The following is a 19,814-nucleotide window of genomic DNA, read 5'->3' on the forward strand; positions in this document are numbered from 1 at the left end:
GGCGCTGTCGTTATTATTTTGGTTTTCTTCTTCCAATAACAAGAAAAATTTAAATTATAAGCGTTTGTAGCTTTACAACACACATCGCAATTTATATGTAAAAAGTCATGTTCATGCACTAGCAAAAAAGACACTCCCTTGTAGTGATAAGCAACTTTTTTGTAAAACTCATCAACAAAACCTTCATGACATTTAATGCAAATATTCATTATTAAATTTATAGATCTTATCTGAAGAACATAATGGAAATTACAAAACACTATTGATTCATGGTGTCGTACAGCACGATTCCATGACCACCAATCCTTATCGCATTGATTAACAACTCCAGTAATATTTTGGACACGCTTGTGAACTGGAGCTTCATAGAAATCATTCACTTCAGGATTTATTCTTAATATCACGTCAATATTTGGATTATACGTGCAACAGCTATACGTCTTACTTACGACATCTTCTCCTATTTCGTCTTCTAAGGCGCTGTCGTTATTATTTTGCTTTTCTTCTCCCAATAACAAGAAAAATTTAAATTATAAGCGTTTGTAGCTTTACAACACACATCGCAATTCATATGAAAAAAGTCATGTTCATGCACTAGCAAAAATAACACTCCCTTGTAGTGATAAGCAACTTTTTTGTAAAACTCATCAACAAAACCTTCATGACATTTAATGCAAATATTCATAATTAAATTTATAGATCTTATCTGAAGAACATAATAGAAATTACAAAACACTATTGATTCATGGTGTCGTACAGCACGATTCCATAACCACCAATCCTTATCAAGTTGATTAACAACTCCAGTAATATTTTGGACACGCTTGTCAACTGGAGCTTCATAGAAATCATTCACTTCAGGATTTATTCTTAATATCACGTCAATATTTGGATTATAAGTGCAACAGCTATACGTCTCACTTACGACATCTTCTCCTATTTCGCCTTCTAAGGCGCTGTCGTTATTATTTTGGTTTTCTTCTCCCAATAACAAGAAAAATTTAAATTATAAGCGTTTGTAGCTTTACAACACACATCGCAATTCATATGAAAAAGTCATGTTCATGCACTAGCAAAAAAGACACTCCCTTGTAGTGATAAGCAACTTTTTTGTAAAACTCATCAACAAAACCTTCATGACATTCAATCCAAATATTCATAATTAAATTTATAGATCTTATCTGAAGAACATAATGGAAATTACAAAACACTATTGATTCATGGTGTCGTACCGCACGATTCCATAACCACCAATCCTTATGGCGTTGATTAACAACTCCAGTAATATTTTGGACACGCTTGTCAACTGGAGCTTCATAGAAATCATGCACTTCCTTTATTCTTAATGTCACGTCAATATTTGGATTATAAGTGCAACAGCTATACGTCTCACGTACGACATCTTCTCCTATTTCGTCTTCTAAGGCGCTGTCGTTATTATTTTGCTTTTCTTCTCCCAATAACAAGAAAAATTTAAATTATAAGCGTTTGTAGCTTTACAACACACATCGCAATTTATATGAAAAAAGTCATGTTCATGCACTAGCAAAAATAACACTCCCTTGTAGTGATAAGCAACTTTTTTGTAAAACTCGTCAACAAAACCTTCATAACATTCAATGCAAATATTCATAATTAAATTTATATATCTTATCTCAAGAACATAATGGAAATTACAAAACACTATTGATTCATGGTGTCGTACCGCACGATTCCATAACCACCAATCCTTATCGCATTGATTAACAACTCCAGTAATATTTTGGACACGCTTGTGAACTGGAGCTTCATAGAAATCATTCACTTCAGGATTGATTCTTAATATCACGTCAATATTTGGATTATAAGTGCAACAGCTATACGTCTCACTTACGACATCTTCTCCTATTTCGCCTTCTAAGGCGCTGTCGTTATTATTTTGCTTTTCTTCTCCCAATAACAAGAAAAATTTAAATTATAAGCGTTTGTAGCTTTACAACACACATCGCAATTCATATGAAAAAGTCATGTTCATGCACTAGCAAAAATAACACTCCCTTGTAGTGATAAGCAACTTTTTTGTAAAACTCATCAACAAAACCTTCATGACATTCAATGCAAATATTCATAATTAAATTTATAGATCTTATCTCAAGAACATAATGGAAATTACAAAACACTATTGATTCATGGTGTCGTACAGCACGATTCCATAACCACCAATCCTTATCGCGTTGATTAACAACTCCAGTAATATTTTGGACACGCTTGTGAACTGGAGCTTCATAGAAATCATTCACTTCCTTTATTCTTAATGTCACGTCAATATTTGGATTATACGTGCAACAGCTATACGTCTTACTTACGACATCTTCTCCTATTTCGTCTTCTAAGGCGCTGTCGTTATTATTTTGCTTTTCTTCTCCCAATAACAAGAAAAATTTAAATTATAAGCGTTTGTAGCTTTACAACACACATCGCAATTTATATGAAAAAAGTCATGTTCATGCACTAGCAAAAAAGACACTCCCTTGTAGTGATAAGCACCTTTTTTGTAAAACTCATCAACAAAACCTTCATGACATTCAATCCAAATATTCATAATTAAATTTATAGATCTTATCTGAAGAACATAATGGAAATTACAAAACACTATTGATTCATGGTGTCGTACCGCACGATTCCATAACCACCAATCCTTATCGCATTGATTAACAACTCCAGTAATATTTTGGACACGCTTGTGAACTGGAGCTTCATAGAAATCATTCACTTCAGGATTTATTCTTAATATCACGTCAATATTTGGATTATAAGTGCAACAGCTGTACGTCTCACTTACGACATCTTCTCCTGTTTCGCCTTCTAAGGCGCTGTCGTTATTATTTTGGTTTTCTTCTCCCAATAACAAGAAAAATTTAAATTATAAGCGTTTGTAGCTTTACAACACACATCGCAATTTATATGAAAAAAGTCATGTTCATGCACTAGCAAAAAAGACACTCCCTTGTAGTGATAAGCAACTTTTTTGTAAAACTCATCAACAAAACCTTCATGACATTCAATGCAAATATTCATAATTAAATTTATAGATCTTATCTCAAGAACATAATGGAAATTACAAAACACTATTGATTCATGGTGTCGTACAGCACGATTCCATAACCACCAATCCTTATCGCGTTGATTAACAACTCCAGTAATATTTTGGACACGCTTGTGAACTGGAGCTTCATAGAAATCATTCACTTCCTTTATTCTTAATGTCACGTCAATATTTGGATTATACGTGCAACAGCTATACGTCTTACTTACGACATCTTCTCCTATTTCGTCTTCTAAGGCGCTGTCGTTATTATTTTGCTTTTCTTCTCCCAATAACAAGAAAAATTTAAATTATAAGCGTTTGTAGCTTTACAACACACATCGTAATTCATATGAAAAAAGTCATGTTCATGCACTAGCAAAAAAGACACTCCCTTGTAGTGATAAGCACCTTTTTTGTAAAACTCATCAACAAAACCTTCATGACATTCAATCCAAATATTCATAATTAAATTTATAGATCTTATCTGAAGAACATAATGGAAATTACAAAACACTATTGATTCATGGTGTCGTACCGCACGATTCCATAACCACCAATCCTTATCGCATTGATTAACAACTCCAGTAATATTTTGGACACGCTTGTGAACTGGAGCTTCATAGAAATCATTCACTTCAGGATTTATTCTTAATATCACGTCAATATTTGGATTATAAGTGCAACAGCTGTACGTCTCACTTACGACATCTTCTCCTGTTTCGCCTTCTAAGGCGCTGTCGTTATTATTTTGGTTTTCTTCTCCCAATAACAAGAAAAATTTAAATTATAAGCGTTTGTAGCTTTACAACACACATCGCAATTTATATGTAAAAAGTCATGTTCATGCACTAGCAAAAAAGACTCTCCCTTGTAGTGATAAGCAACTTTTTTGTAAAACTCATCAACAAAACCTTCATGACATTTAATGCAAATATTCATAATTAAATTTATAGATCTTATCTGAAGAACATAATGGAAATTACAAAACACTATTGATTCATGGTGTCGTACAGCACGATTCCATAACCACCAATCCTTATCGCATTGATTAACAACTCCAGTAATATTTTGGACACGCTTGTGAACTGGAGCTTCATAGAAATCATTCACTTCAGGATTTATTCTTAATATCACGTCAATATTTGGATTATAAGTGCAACAGCTATACGTCTTACTTACGACATCTTCTCCTATTTCGTCTTCTAAGGCGCTGTCGTTATTATTTTGCTTTTCTTCTCCCAATAACAAGAAAAATTTAAATTATAAGCGTTTGTAGCTTTACAACACACATCGCAATTCATATGAAAAAAGTCATGTTCATGCACTAGCAAAAAAGACACTCCCTTGTAGTGATAAGCAACTTTTTTGTAAAACTCATCAACAAAACCTTCATGACATTCAATGCAAATATTCGTAATTAAATTTATAGACCTTATCTGAAGAACATAATGGAAATTACAAAACACTATTAATTCATGGTGTCGTACAGCACGATTCCATAACCACCAATCCTTATCGCGTTGATTAACAACTCCAGTAATATTTTGGACACGCTTGTCAAGTGGAGCTTCATAGAAATCATTCACTTCCTTTATTCTTAATGTCACGTCAATATTTGGATTATAAGTGCAACAGCTATACGTCTCACTTACGACATCTTCTACTATTTCGTCTTCTAAGGCGCTGTCGTTATTATTTTGGTTTTCTTCTCCCAATAATAAGAAAAATTTAAATTATAAGCGTTTGTAGCTTTACAACACACATCGCAATTCATATGAAAAAAGTCATGTTCATGCACTAGCAAAAAATACACTCCCTTGTAGTGATAAGCAACTTTTTTGTAAAACTCATCAACAAAACCTTCATGACATTTAATGCAAATATTCATAATTAAATTTATAGATCTTATCTGAAGAACATAATGGAAATTACAAAACACTATTAATTCATGGTGTCGTACAGCACGATTCCATAACCACCAATCCTTATCGCGTTGATTAACAACTCCAGTAATATTTTGGACACGCTTGTCAAGTGGAGCTTCATAGAAATCATTCACTTCCTTTATTCTTAATGTCACGTCAATATTTGGATTATAAGTGCAACAGCTATACGTCTCACTTACGACATCTTCTCCTATTTCGTCTTCTAAGGCGCTGTCGTTATTATTTTGGTTTTCTTCTCCCAATAATAAGAAAAATTTAAATTATAAGCGTTTGTAGCTTCACAACACACATCGCAATTCATATGAAAAAAGTCATGTTCATGCACTAGCAAAAAAGACACTCCCTTGTAGTGATAAGCAACTTTTTTGTAAAACTCATCAACAAAACCTTCATGACATTTAATGCAAATATTCATAATTAAATTTATAGATCTTATCTGAAGAACATAATGGAAATTACAAAACACTATTGATTCATGGTGTCGTACAGCACGATTCCATAACCACCAATCCTTATCGCATTGATTAACAACTCCAGTAATATTTTGGACACGCTTGTGAACTGGAGCTTCATAGAAATCATTCACTTCAGGATTTATTCTTAATATCACGTCAATATTTGGATTATAAGTGCAACAGCTATACGTCTTACTTACGACATCTTCTCCTATTTCGTCTTCTAAGGCGCTGTCGTTATTATTTTGCTTTTCTTCTCCCAATAACAAGAAAAATTTAAATTATAAGCGTTTGTAGCTTTACAACACACATCGCAATTCATATGAAAAAAGTCATGTTCATGCACTAGCAAAAAAGACACTCCCTTGTAGTGATAAGCCACTTTTTTGTAAAACTCATCAACAAAACCTTCATGACATTTAATGCAAATATTCATAATTAAATTTATAGATCTTATCTGAAGAACATAATGGAAATTACAAAACACTATTGATTCATGGTGTCGTACAGCACGATTCCATAACCACCAATCCTTATCGCATTGATTAACAACTCCAGTAATATTTTGGACACGCTTGTGAACTGGAGCTTCATAGAAATCATTCACTTCAGGATTTATTCTTAATATCACGTCAATATTTGGATTATAAGTGCAACAGCTATACGTCTTACTTACGACATCTTCTCCTATTTCGTCTTCTAAGGCGCTGTCGTTATTATTTTGGTTTTCTTCTCCCAATAACAAGAAAAATTTAAATTATAAGCGTTTGTAGCTTTACAACACACATCGCAATTTATATTGTCACGATCTAATTTTTAGCCGTAACGCGGGGACGTGTAGGCTGGGGTCGTAGTCAAGTTAAACTCAAAGATTGGATAACAAAAACAACAACGTTTATTCATAGAGAAAGATTAAACGAATACTGAATTTATAAGAAGATAATAAAATAAATAAAAAGCATTGTCAGACATAAGTTGGTTCAATTCAAATTATCTTGTACTTACATGACAATTAATTCACAAACCATTTTGGACGAGGGTAAGTGTCAGGGTAGAGTTCCCTTAACTTTCGCGACCGAACCGTTTAGTTTCGCGGATAATTTCTAACTAACTTTTCTTTCCCAATTTCTCGGCTATTTATTGTAAGGTATTGCGATCCCTTAGTCAGTTCAATTTCTTAATTGCTTGTCTAAGCACTTGGATCATTGTCCGAACAATTGATGACTTATTGCTGACTGGCGATTGCAACACCTTAGCTAGCTTCCGTTCTAAAAAGGTTCGATTGCTTATTTTGCAGCTCAAGTGGTCGACGACTTGTTTCGGTCAGTGGCCGATTATTTGCTGAATAAGTAATTAACGAAAATCTACTTGTGACACATTCCCCCGGCCGACAAAAGGTAGTCCCTAGCTTTTCACAATATTAAAATTAAAAATAAATCAAAAAATGTAGTATCTATGGACATAAGTTCCGATAGGTTGATAAAAAAATAAATAAATTCCGTTATTTTCGTTAGTATCCCGTTCATACCCCAAAAGAAAAATTATAAAAGAAAACATATAACAATAAAAATAAATGTTTTTGTTATTTTCTTACCTCTAGAGTTTGTAAAAAAAAAAACTTAATGTCTCTATGCTTTAACACTGAGGCGGGAGACTTTTCACTCGCGATTCACTAGTATTCCGCGCACTATTGTTTGTTCGGGGATTCTATCTTCTTTTCGCGGCACTTCACTGCACTAAACACGGCTTCTGGAGACAGTTTGGACGGTGTCTGGTAGTGATGGGCAAGTTGTATGAAGAATTCGATTTAGCTGAATCGATTCAGATCTAATGGTGATAATTTGATTCGATTACTTATCACGCACTTTTTTTTTGATGCATCGAATCGAATTCAATTCAGTTATCATTAATGTGGGAGGTAGGACCAAACAAATTAGTGCACTACACACTGCACTGTATGTTCAACGAAAGCCAATAAATCAATTATTACATCATACAAAAATAAATTTTATTTAAACAATATTACAAAAAATACTACATACCTACGTATTCAACAAAAATAAGTTTGCAAGTTTGCATTGTTTCCAAAAGTTGCATTTTAATTCTACTTACGTGCTATGTGCTGGTAGCTTTTTATGTACCAAGGACATTAGAGAGAACATAATGACCTGAAGTTCGGGCCAATGGTCATTATACTCTCCCTAACGCCTGTGGTGCAAGTGTAATTCAGCAATTATTTAAAACATAAAAACATGTTCAAACAGTGCATTTTATATGTTAGTAATAGGAACTAAAGGAACTGGTTTGTTTCTTATCATCAACATAACTTAAGTTACATCAAAAACTTAACCTACACTAGAGTTTTGTCAGGTACAACATCATAAAATATCACATAGAACAGTCAAGTAATAAAAAAAGTAACTAAAACGCCTATTCAAAATCACTTATTGTTATTGTTTCTGGCCAATCATCCTTATTCAAAGACCCCAGAAAAAGTAAGGCAGCAAGTCTTTTAGAGGATAGTCGATTTCTTTTTTCCGTCATTATATTCCCCGCCTTTGAAAATAATCTTTCGGAAGGAACGGATGTTGCAGTAACAATCAAATATTTCAGAGCTAATTTTGACAACATAGGAAAAATATTTTCCATCTCAACCCAATATTTAATGGGATCATCTTTTCTGTTAATCAGAGGTTGTTGAAGGTAGTGCCTTAATTCAACATGCAACTCATTTGATGACGTATCCATCTGAGTCTTGGTTGACTCTTTGGTCATTAAAAATTCGTGGTAAGACCACAAGTCATCATCATTATGTGTTTGCTCAACTGGCTCTGACACTGATTGAGCTTTTTTTAAGAATATTAGAGATAAACTGAATTGCTGAACTAAGAGCAAGAGGGTTTTTGAAGTGAAGTTTTTTGTAACGTGGATCTAATAGTGTAGACACAGCCAGAATATTCACCAATTCCACACTTTTAAACCTTTTGTCAATTTGTTTCAAAATGTTTGACTTCAAGTCTAATACTGCATCGGAATTTAAAGTAGTACAGCTTTCAATAGCATGTGACATGCATTTTTCTAATGGTATTACACTACTGCATGTAACATAATCACTTCCACAAAGCTCAACTGTAATAAATTCAATGGGTTGCAAAATTTTTTTAATTTCTTTTGCCATTTCTAGTTCAGTTGCAGTTAACATAGGAGGTGATTTTGGAAACTTCAACAGCATTACACTAACAATATCGGATAATAAAATAAAACGCTCCAACATATGATATGTGGAGTTCCACCGCGTAGGAACTTCTTGAATTAACTTCAAAATGCTGCCTTCTGTTTTGCCTTCATTCAGTTGGAGACGCCTAATCTCATCAGATGCACTCACAGTCTGCTTTGTAAAAGTAACAATACTTTTAACTTTTAATATTAAATTTTTTATGGCCACATCTGATAACTCGATGGATTTGATTGCAACTAGATTTAATGTATGAGCAAAACAAGGAATGTGCTTGTTAGGTCCAAATGTGTCATTTACAGCTCTTACCATATTGGCACCATTGTCCGTTACAACACAAACAACCTTCTCTAAATCAATCGCCCACTGGTCACATACACTTATCATATTATCTTTTATATAAGACGCTGTATGGCTATTACTTAATGGAAAAACTCCTACAAGTACTGTTTTCAATTCTGTTTTTGGTTTCAAATAATGTACAGTTAATCCTAAATAACTCACTGTATTTCCAGTTTCAGTCCAAATGTCTGTAGTAAGGACTAAGTTGGTGGCGGACTTAAAGTTGGATTTCACAATCTCCCTTAACTGGTCATACTTGCTGTCAATCATTTTGGTGATAGTACGCCGACTGGGCACTTTATAAAGTGGTACAGCACATTTAATAAAATGTTTAAATCCTTCATTTTCTACTAGAGAATAGGGTAGAGCATCTTTGGCGATCATAAACAAAAGTGATTCAGTAATTTGTTTAGATTTACTGCCCTTCCTACTGAATGAGCTAACTGAATTGAAAGCATCATCTATGGGTAAAATCTTCAGTTTCTTTACAGTGGTCGGTTCAGATACTGAGCTAGTACTGGCTTCAGCAGATAGTGAACTAATAAAACTCATACTAGAACATGGGGTACTTCTGTTTGGAGATTGCTCAGCAGTGTCAAAGTTTGATGCTTCCATAGGACTGCAATAAACAAAAATTCGAAAATCAAAGCATATGATATCTAAAAATAAATTACACTACTTACATTGTTTCCACATCTGAGTGGCCTGCGTTTTTATGTTTTCTGCTCAAATGATTCCTTAAGTTGGTGGTGTTACCAGAAAACTTTAGAGACAAATGGCAAATTTTACACCTTACTATGTCTCTCTCTTCTTTAATGAAAAATTTCCATACAGTGCTCGTTTTTGGTGGAGACATTATTCATTATTTGAATTAAAACTTAATTCAAAAAAGGTGTACGTGGTGTAGAAAATTAGAAAACAAAGTAAATATTAAGAAGTCAACAAAAATCAAATCAAAGTCAACCTGCCAACCACAAGTTAAATTGAATGTCAATACTGTCAAACCTGTCACTCCTGAAACAAACTTAACCCTAATTCTTCTTTTTCGTTCATCTTTTTCTTCTCTGCATTTACTAACTAAATGCAAATGTTTCAATTGAATTCACATTTCAGGGCTCTGCCTCAAACCTGTTTACAGCCGGTCATAATGTCATATCATCATAATATTCTATTTAAATTTAACACACATACATTCATAGGAATCGCTTCAAATAATCGGAATGCACTAATCGATTCTCAAAATAATCGCGTATAAATTAATCGATACATTTTTTTCGATACATAGTTAATCGATATAGTATTGAATCGATTCAGAATCGCCCATCACTAGTGTCTGGAGTCTGGAACTACATATCTGTTATCTGTCTTATGGCTAAGATCAAACTGTAGGCCTTTTGCTGGACCTTTTCGCTAAGATCAAAGTGTAGCTCCTTGTGCTGGACCTTTTCGCTAAGATCAAAATGTAGCTCCTTGTGCTGGACCTTTTCGCTAAGATCAAAGTGTAGCTCCTTGTGCTGGACCTTTTCGCTAAGATCAAAGTGTAGCTCCTTGTGCTGGACCTTTTCGCTAAGATCAAAGTGTAGGCCCTTTTGGCTGAGATCAAAGTGTAGGCCCTTTTTGGCTAGGATCAAAGTGTAGGCCCTTTTCTATTTTATTGATTCTGGTGAGAATGTACCTCAACCAGTTTCAACTTTTGAATCTTCGGGCCATGTTCCTCCTGCCCATGATACATAAATTGTTAGAATTTCAAGAGACTCCGGTCCGAGATGGAAATATGTGCCAACCCAATGTTGTGGTGGACAGCCATATCAAGGGGGTTCGCTTCAGGGATTCCAGCAGCGCCTTATTGGTTCTATTGTCATGACCGGGTACAATAACAAAACTTATCGTATTGAGTCAACATAACTTGACGGGAGCCGATTTGGGATCATCCCCCGCGGCAGGTCACCACGGCCCAGTGTGTCTATTCCTACCGCGGCCACGATCACAAACCGACTCAACTGTGGTCGCGGTCTGACGTCCCGTGGCTGGTTTTTCATCGTCAGCGTTTCCAGTCTCCTTAGAGAAATGCCCGGACCTTTAACTTTTGCTGATTCTAGTTTCCATTTCCAGTGGCGTGTATTAGTTTTTACCGAGTCTGATCCAAAGCCTTGATCGCTCTTCATTTTGTAGTGGTTTCCTTCTGGCTTCTTCGCGTAGTAACTCCCGTCAGTGTTAAACGCAATAAAAAAAAACGTATTACTACCTACTGCGAATTAAATCTTAATGTCTAACATTCCCGTTATAATCATAAAATCCCTCGTAAAATATATAGGCATATTGATAATAGCCTTAGTTAAGTTATGCACTAAAAAAAAATAAATCCCTTTGTTTTTCTATATTATAAATTGTCCATTTGCCTACCACTGGTTTTATTTTGATACATTGTAAAGCCTTACTGTAATTCTTTGAAAACTTGCAATATGCCGATCAAGCTCTGCTTGCTCATATCATTTCATGTGAAAACAGTTAACGTCCTAATATTGAAACTTTGTAAACTTTTTCTTACGTGCCCCGTTTGACTTTTATAAAGTCTTCAAGTTACATTTGCAAGTAGTTACATGCAATCGTTTATTTATTACATTTAGCAACTCATATAATTTTTGAATTTGTAAACCCGTGGAATTTAACGCCCCATATTTTGACTACGGTACTTAATTACCGCATATGCTCGTAGTGTATTTTTTTGCCCCAATATACTTTTTCTTTCATTTGCCCCTTATTATTTTTATATAATTATTTTGTTTCTTTACATATCATTATGTAATTATTAATCTTCGCGCGCGCTTTTTATTAATTATTCTCGTATGCTGGATTGTGCAAGTTGGAACTGAAATAACGATGATATTTATTCATCAGCAGTTTTTTCGTATACGTACCGCGATGACTTAAATAACAAAGTGATCGTCATCCGTTTGCAGCATAGGAGAAGAATTAATTGTAGATACATGTATCATTTTTTCCTTTTTCCCTTACTAAGGAAAATCACTTGCGTACTTTAGTACACTCTATTTGGGCTAATACTGTTTCGCCTTGGGACAGTGAGCGTAATTCTTTATTTTCTTTTAATTCGAGCGTAAAAATTTTTGATTCTGTAGAGCTTTTATTTTCGCCCATCTTAGTCATTTCAATTCTTTCTTTTTCTTTTATGGGCGATTTCGGATTTCCACGGTGTCTGCTTTTCCTGCAGTTTACTACGTATTTTATGAGTTTATGTGCTATAATAATTACGGAAAGAAGGAGGCACGCACAAGTAGTATAAAAGAATACATCATGTAGATATTCAGAGGATGCTTCCCCTTTTTTGTCTGCTCTTGCGGCAGCTACTAAATTTGACGCTACTATTACTCTATTTTGACTTTGTATCAAATATACTACAAGAATTGACAATATGATATTCCACATCAGGAATATTGTGTCACTGTGCAGACCGTATCTGTCACTATAAGTATTCTCTTGGCTTATTTCGTCAATTTGGTCGATTACTGTCCTGACTAGATTCTCGTTGCTAGTCAGATTCAAGTGCGGTATTTGCAGGGACCAATTCGTATTTAAACATTCTTCTATGTTTTTATAAGTGGGTACATTATTTGTTATTTTAGGGTTAAGTATGAAAGACTGTAGGTTGGACCATGTCGCTGGGATAATGTGGATAGCCATTGGTTTGAGAGTTACGACGTCGGGACAGGGAAAACGCTGAGGAATGATAGTTTTGCCTTGCGCTATCAGTTTGCAATTACAGGGCAGTTTTACCTTAATTGAGTCCTGGTGGCTGTAATTTTTTGGTATTGTTGAACTGGTTTCGCCGCATTTGATAATCGTTGTAGGGTCAGGGTGGGTAATAATGTATGTTTCTTCTGCTATTTCGGAAATTATTAGTGAACTTGACGTGTGGCAGTTCATTGGACAGAATTGACTTAACTCTTGTACCGTACATCCCTCGTACAGTTTTCTTGCACATTCAGGACCTTGGGTATTATCTGATGAGAATCGTGGGATGAAACATAATTTATCGTGATAAGGTTTACATTGGTGTAATCCGGAGCCCGAAATTTGACGTAGACTTTGTTTATCTTGGGTGGGTTCGTTGTTTACTGCCAAAAATAATGTTTGATGTGGTATTGTGCAAGTTTGGTTAAACCACGCAAAGGGTGAGGTTACTAATTCGAAAAGGTCCCAATGTTGATTTTTCTGTATCAGTGGTATTTTGACTAATACTAGAATTCTGTTTTGGAAAAATGAGCATTCTGCAATTGGGAGTTCATAATACGTGGAGATCTGTTTAAGAGGGATTGCAATGTCTTGCTCGGATTTTTCAATCTCTAATTTTAGTTTTTTCAAATCGTTTCCCAGAACCGATGGGTTAATGATAGAGGGTGGGATTTTATGGTCCTTACATTGGTCAAGGATGGTGTGTCTTCGTAAGGCTCTTGTTATCACGATAATTCGTTTGAGGTTTTGAAATTCATTGTATGCCAGAATTGTGGTAAAATTGGCTTGGTGTCCCAAATTCATTATTTGTCGACGAAGTTCGTTTGTGCTGCCTTCTATGTATTTTATTCTATTTTCTGTCTCTTTGAACGATGACCGTATAGCTTTATCGTATTCCTTAAAATGCATAGAGTTTTCGCTAATCTCTCTTAATGTGTTTGAAAGCCCTTTTCCTAGTGTGTTGAGTCGATTTTTCATTCTCTCTTCATTTTCCGTTAGAAGTGTAAGTTTCTTCTCTGTAGCCAAACCACAACACCACGCGAACCCTTCTCCGATAAAATCTAGTGCCCTTTTTCCTCTAAACTGGCTATACTCTGTTTTCTCTCCTTTGGAGTGTTTATCCATTGATTTTATACTCCAACTTTCCTCAAATAAACTGAATTCCTGCGTAAAGGCTTCCGATAGTTGGTCTAGGTGATTCTGGAATATGCATTCTTCGCTGCTTTCTTGGCATTGTGTTTTTAATGGTTTTTGGCTCGTAAAGCTGGCGTCGAAACTTTCATCCCAAGTCGTCTCGTATTTTAGAGGTATCGTTGCTTCGTAGGTTATGGTGTTTGACAGCGGTTTCCAAAATGCCCCTGCGCTCACTTCCACATGATATTCCAGTCCCTCATATTGGTATAACAGGGTTGTTAATCTACACAAGATAATAGGATTATTAAGTGGAAATTACTCTCCCTAATATGCTCAAGCCTATATATAAAAAAAAAAATAAGTATAAAATAAGAAGACATTATGTGTTTAATTGTTATCGTTGTTATCGTCTTTGGGATAAGCCTCGGGAGTCCAAGGATCATTATATGGTAATATTCGGCTTATCTTTTTTTGATTTTTTCGATGTCCCCAGTTGTACCTCGTAGTCCACGTCCGATACCTTCCTTGTTATATAGTAGGGCCCAGACCATCTTAAAAGTAATTTTTCGCTTTTCCCGACTTTTCTAAAGGGTGTGAATACCTTTACCTGGTCTCCTTCGGCATATTCTACGTGTCGGTGTTTGTTATCGTATCTTATTTTATCACTCTGTTGTTTCTTTTGTATATTGTTGACTGCCCGATTTCTAGCCGCTAATGCGCCCTCTCGGATGTCGTTACTTGTGCAGGGTCCTTCTGCGGGAATCAGATTTGCTTCTGTAGGTAATATTGGTTCTCGTCCGTATACTAACATAAAAGGTGAGAATTGTGTCGTATCTTGTCGGCTTGTATTGTAGGCAAAGGTGACTTGGCCCAAATATTCGTCCCAATCTGTCTGTTGCGTGTTTGTATAGATTGATAACATGTCCGCCAGTGTCTTATTTAATCACTCCGTGAGACCATTCGTACTTGGGTGGTATGCTGTTGTGAATTGTTTAGTTGTACCCATTTTTTTTTAATAATTCGTTGACTAATTCGGACTGAAACACCTTTCCTCTGTCGCAAAGTAAATATTTTGGTGCTCCGTGTCTTGTTACTATATTTTCGAGTATAAATTTTGCTACGGGCCCGGCTTTTCCGTTCGGTAATGCTTTTGTTTCAGCCCATCTGGTTGCGTAATCTGTTGCGACTACAATCATAGTATTTCCGTTTCTACTTTTTCGAAATGGTCCCAATAAGTCGATTCCTACTCTTTCAAAAGGGGTTCCCACAGGGATCGGTTGAAGCAGTCCTATTGGTTTTCTATTTTGCTGTCCTTTTCTTGCTTGACAGTCTGCGCAGCCTTTCACAAACCTTTCGACGTCCTTCTGAAGTCCGTCCCAGTAATAACGGTCCTTGATTTTGTGCAAGGTCTTTGCCATACCGAGGTGTCCGCAAAGGGGTTCCGAGTGGTGGCTGTACATAATTTCTCCTACTAATTCTTTCGGGATTACCAACAATTTACTACGACCTGTATTGTTACTATTTATCTTGTATAGGACCCCATTTTCCAGTCTAAAGTTTTTGGCCCTTTTCGCTAGTCCAATACTTGCGTTTTCCGGGTGTTCTACAGCTTCCACTAGCTCTCTTATAGCATCATCTTTGTTTTGAAATCCTTGAATGTCAATGGCCTCTAACAGAAACGTGTCTACTTCTTCCACTTCTTCTGGCGGCAGGACTGGGTGTCTGCTTACGCAATCGGCGTCTTTGTGAGCAACCCCACTCTTGTGTTCTATGGTGTAGTCGAATTCCGACAATGTGATAGCCCATCTCGCTAGCCTGCCTATTGGGTCCTTTAAAGTTTTTAACCAGCAGAGCGCGTGATGATCGGTTATAATTTTTACTGGTTTTCCATATATTAATGATCTGAGATATTTTAATGCCCATACTGCCGCGAGTCCTTCGATTTCTGTTATGGTGTAATTTTTCTCTGCTTTTGATAGTGTCCTACTGGCATAGGCGATGGGGTGCTTCTTTCTTTCTTCATCTTCCTGTAGCAACACAGCTGCTACGCCTAACAAACTTCCGTCCACTCTTAGCTCCGTCGGCTTTTCGGGATTGTAGTGCGCTAACACTGGTGCAGTGCAAAGTTTTTCCTTTAAAATTTGGAATGCTTCTTCTTGACTTCCGCCCCAGATGAATTTTGTATCCTTATGTGTCACTCCGTATAGTGGCTTGGCCAACTGGCTGAAATTCTTTATGAACTTTCGATAATAATTACACAGCCCTAAAAAGCTTTGTACACTTTTTACATTTTTTGGGGTTGGGAAGTTTCTTATCGCTATTAATTTTGATTCATCTGGCTGAAGGCCTTCCCGCGAGACGCTGTACCCTAGAACATTAATTTTTTCTTTTAGGTATTCGCATTTACTGGGTTTTAGGGTTAGTCCTGCGTCCCTCAAGCGTTGAAATACTTTTCTTAGCTTAAACAGATGTTCTTCTTTTGTTTTTGAAAATATAATTATGTCATCCATGTATATAAGTATTTCTTTCCATTTCATGTCTCTAAACACCCTATCCGCTAGTGCCTGAAATGTCGCCGGCGCGTTACATAGTCCAAAACTCATATAGTTAAATTCCCATAGTCCGTGCCCTTGTGTTTGAAATGCAGTATATTGTTTAGAATCCTCGCTTATCGGTACTTGCCAAAACCCAGAGTACATGTCCAACGTTGAAAAATACTTTGAATTGCCTAGGTATGTTAAGATGTCGTCGATATTTGGTACTGTGTATGCTGATTTTCTTGTTACGTCGTTAAGTTTTCTATAATCCACGCAAAACCTAGATTCGCCCGACTTTTTCTTTACCAAGACGACCGGACTGGCCCATGGTGATTGACTGGGTCTGATGATGTGAAAGGCCCCGGGTAACGATCCCGGTACCTCTCTCAAGATTCTTTTCAGTTTTTGCCAAAGTAGTTGTGAAGGTTTTGATTGAAATCTACTACACAAGTTTACTGCAAAACAGATATCTGGCCTAGTCGCCAACATCAAATATATTAAAGAACAGGTCAGTTCTCTTCACTTGATTGATTTTCAGTATCAGTACACTCATTAATCTCAAAACCTCCAACTTCCATTGGTGTTTTCACTGGTTTGCAGTTACTCATATTAAAACGACGTAAAATGGACTCAATATAACTTTTCTGACATAAATACATACTGTTAACGATTCAAAAACGCGCGCGAAGCTCAAAGTGTCCGTCCCTCCGCGATGAAAATGGAACCGACCTCTCGCACGGGAATGAACGTGAAGAAGTGCGTGCACATTCTTTGTCTTTTGTCTGACGTCGGCTATTAGTCGGATCAGTTAACGGGTCAATTAGATAGATTTTCCGACTTCTTATATGCAATCAGTCAACCTGATGCAGTTCAAATAAATGAATTGCAAATGCGTATTTCTAAAATAGGAAATTTATTGGAAAGATTTGAAGAAATTCAATTAAAAAATGGATATTTTGCATCCAGAGCCTGAGGATGGTAATGACGATCAAAGTAGCTTTGAAAAGCGATTCTATAGTCTAGCTTCTATTGCAAATAAGCTGGTTAGTGATTTTACTAGTCCTTTGGTTTCTGCTACTCATTATATTCCTCAACCAGACGTGAATATTGGTGGTAGTAATACAGTACTAGGTAGTACTAGATTACCAAATTTAGAATTACCAAAATTTAATGGAAACTTTGAGAAATGGTCGCAGTTTTCTGAAACTTTCCAAACGTTAGTTCACAATAATCGGCATTTAGACACGATTCAAAAGTTTTATTACTTATTAGATAGCTTAGAGGGCCCTGCTAGAGAACTTTTAGATTGCTTAGAAATTAAACGTGACAATTACGCAGTTGCTTTAGGATTATTAGAAAATCGCTACCAAAATAAGCCTGTAATAATACAGAAACACATCAAAGCACTAGTTGACATGCCACCAATAAGTAATGCATTGCCTAATTTGTTGCCAACTATAAATGACTCAATAGAAAAACATGTTAGAGCCTTAAAGGCACTAGGTGAGCCAGTAGAACAATGGGATAGACTGCTGATATTCATTTTGAGTAGGAAACTAGATATTGAATCCAAGAAAGAATGGGAGGAAAAAACAATTTCTGTTTTTCATGGAGATCCAACTTTAAGTGACCTAACAAAGTTTTTAAGCAATAAATCTTTAATTCTAGAAACCGTTGAAACGAACATAAAACCCGTCAATTCCCGTTTTAAGTCCGATGTTAAAGTGGGTAGAGTTTGCAACTATACTTCCGAGCGAGCATCAGGCTCTCAGCTTAAATGTGAAGTATGCAAGGGTTCACACTTTGTTTATAATTGTATGCAGTTGCTGTCACTGTCAATTTCAGAACGGTCAAATGAAGTTAAGAGACTTAAACTTTGCTTTAACTGCTTACGTTCTAGTCATTCATCGAGAGACTGCACATCTGGTACCTGTAGAAAATGTGGAAGCGCCACAATACACTATTGCATCTAGATTCTAATAGTTCTCGAGATGTTCATAGAAATATTGGAACTACTAACAATTCAGATAGTGTTCATGTTAGTTTAGAAACGTCAGGAGAACGAGATGAACCCGTAGTTGTGGCAACATCGGTTAGTAAGTCGAAAAAAATATCGCAGGTGTTGTTAACAACGGCAATAATTTTTATTAAAAATAGACAGGGTTCATTTATAAAATGTCGAGCTTTATTAGACAATGCATCTCAGTCGAACTTTGTCACTTCTGAATTAGCTGACAGGTTGCAGGTGACTCAACAACGAGTGAATATTCCTGTGACTGGAGTTAATCAAATATCGACTAAAATACGATCTAAATTACACTCTGTAATAAAATCGTGCTACAATAACTTCCAGGCTGATCTAACATTCCTTGTACTAGACAATATCACTTCTAACCTTCCAATTAGAACATTTAGTGTTGCGGAACTGAACATACCACCAAATTTGCAGTTGGCTGATCCTAGCTTCAATGTTTCTTCTAACATAGACGTTTTGTTAGGTGCAGGTTTGTTTCTTAAATTGTTGTGCGTAGGACAAATAAAATTGGGTGATCAGCAACCAATTCTACAGAAAAGCGTGTTAGGCTGGTTAGTTTCAGGAGAAATCTATGAATCCTAGTCTATGAAGACTACAGTAATTCAGTGCTAGTTTGTCACACAACTACAAATCAGGATTTAGAAAATCAGTTAGAAAGGTTCTGGAACATTGAGGAATGTGAGCCTAAAAGATTTTTCTCTAAAGAAGAAGTTGAATGTGAGGAGGATTTTGTAGAAAATTATGCTAGGGATAAAACCGGTAGGTTTAATGTAGCTTTACCACTCAAGGACAATGTGAACCGATTAGGGGATTCCTTTGAAAGTGCACTAAATAGGTTTCACAGCCTAGAAAAGAAGCTTTCACGGAATTCTTCGTTACAAAAGCAATATGTAGAATTTATGCAAGAGTATATGAAGCTAGGTCATATGACGCAAATAGAACCGGACAACGAAAATGTTACGTCTCCTATATTCTACCTACCTCACCATGGTGTGATAAATAGTGATAGTTTAACTACTAAAATGCGAGTGGTGTTTGATGGTAGCGCTAAAAGTGCTAGTGGACTATCACTAAATGATGTACTGAAAGTTGGTCCAACCATTCAAGAAGATCTATTAAACATATTAATTAGATTCAGGCAGTTTGATGTAGTATTGACCGCGGACATTGCCAAAATGTATCGACAGATAAATGTCACTGAAGCACATAGAGACTTGCAACGAATCCTATGGAGGTCAGATCCATCCCTTGAAATTGAACACTACCAGCTAAATACTGTAACCTATGGCACTGCTTCAGCTTCATTTTTGGCC

The 19,814-nt window shown here is 36.0% G+C and overlaps 1 protein-coding gene across 1 annotated transcript; it reads right to left on the reverse strand.

Annotated features, from left to right (window-relative positions):
• Nucleotides 1-8,272: 8,272 nt before the first annotated feature.
• On the reverse strand, nucleotides 8,273-10,002 carry LOC145737116 (E3 SUMO-protein ligase ZBED1-like). Its single transcript, XM_081991715.1, has 2 exons — nucleotides 9,729-10,002; nucleotides 8,273-9,664 (listed from the first exon to the last, which is right to left on the reverse strand). The coding sequence occupies exons 1-2, from the start codon at nucleotides 9,899-9,901 to the stop codon at nucleotides 8,290-8,292; spliced, it is 1,548 nt and encodes a 515-aa protein (XP_081847841.1). The 5' UTR covers nucleotides 9,902-10,002; the 3' UTR covers nucleotides 8,273-8,289.
• Nucleotides 10,003-19,814: the final 9,812 nt, after the last annotated feature.

This window comes from Ips typographus, linkage group LG13, assembly GCF_016097725.1.
Source record: "Ips typographus isolate SLU linkage group LG13, UJ_Ityp_2.0, whole genome shotgun sequence".
Lineage (NCBI taxonomy): Eukaryota > Metazoa > Arthropoda > Insecta > Coleoptera > Curculionidae > Ips > Ips typographus.

Coding starts and splice junctions, on each gene's coding strand:
- LOC145737116 (XM_081991715.1), bottom strand. CDS start 9,901: ATGTCTCCACCAAAAACGAGCACTGTATGGAAATTTTTCATTAAAGAA. Junction 9,665..9,728: donor CACTCAGATGTGGAAACAAT/GTAAGTAGTGTA, acceptor TGTTTATTGCAG/TCCTATGGAAGCATCAAACT.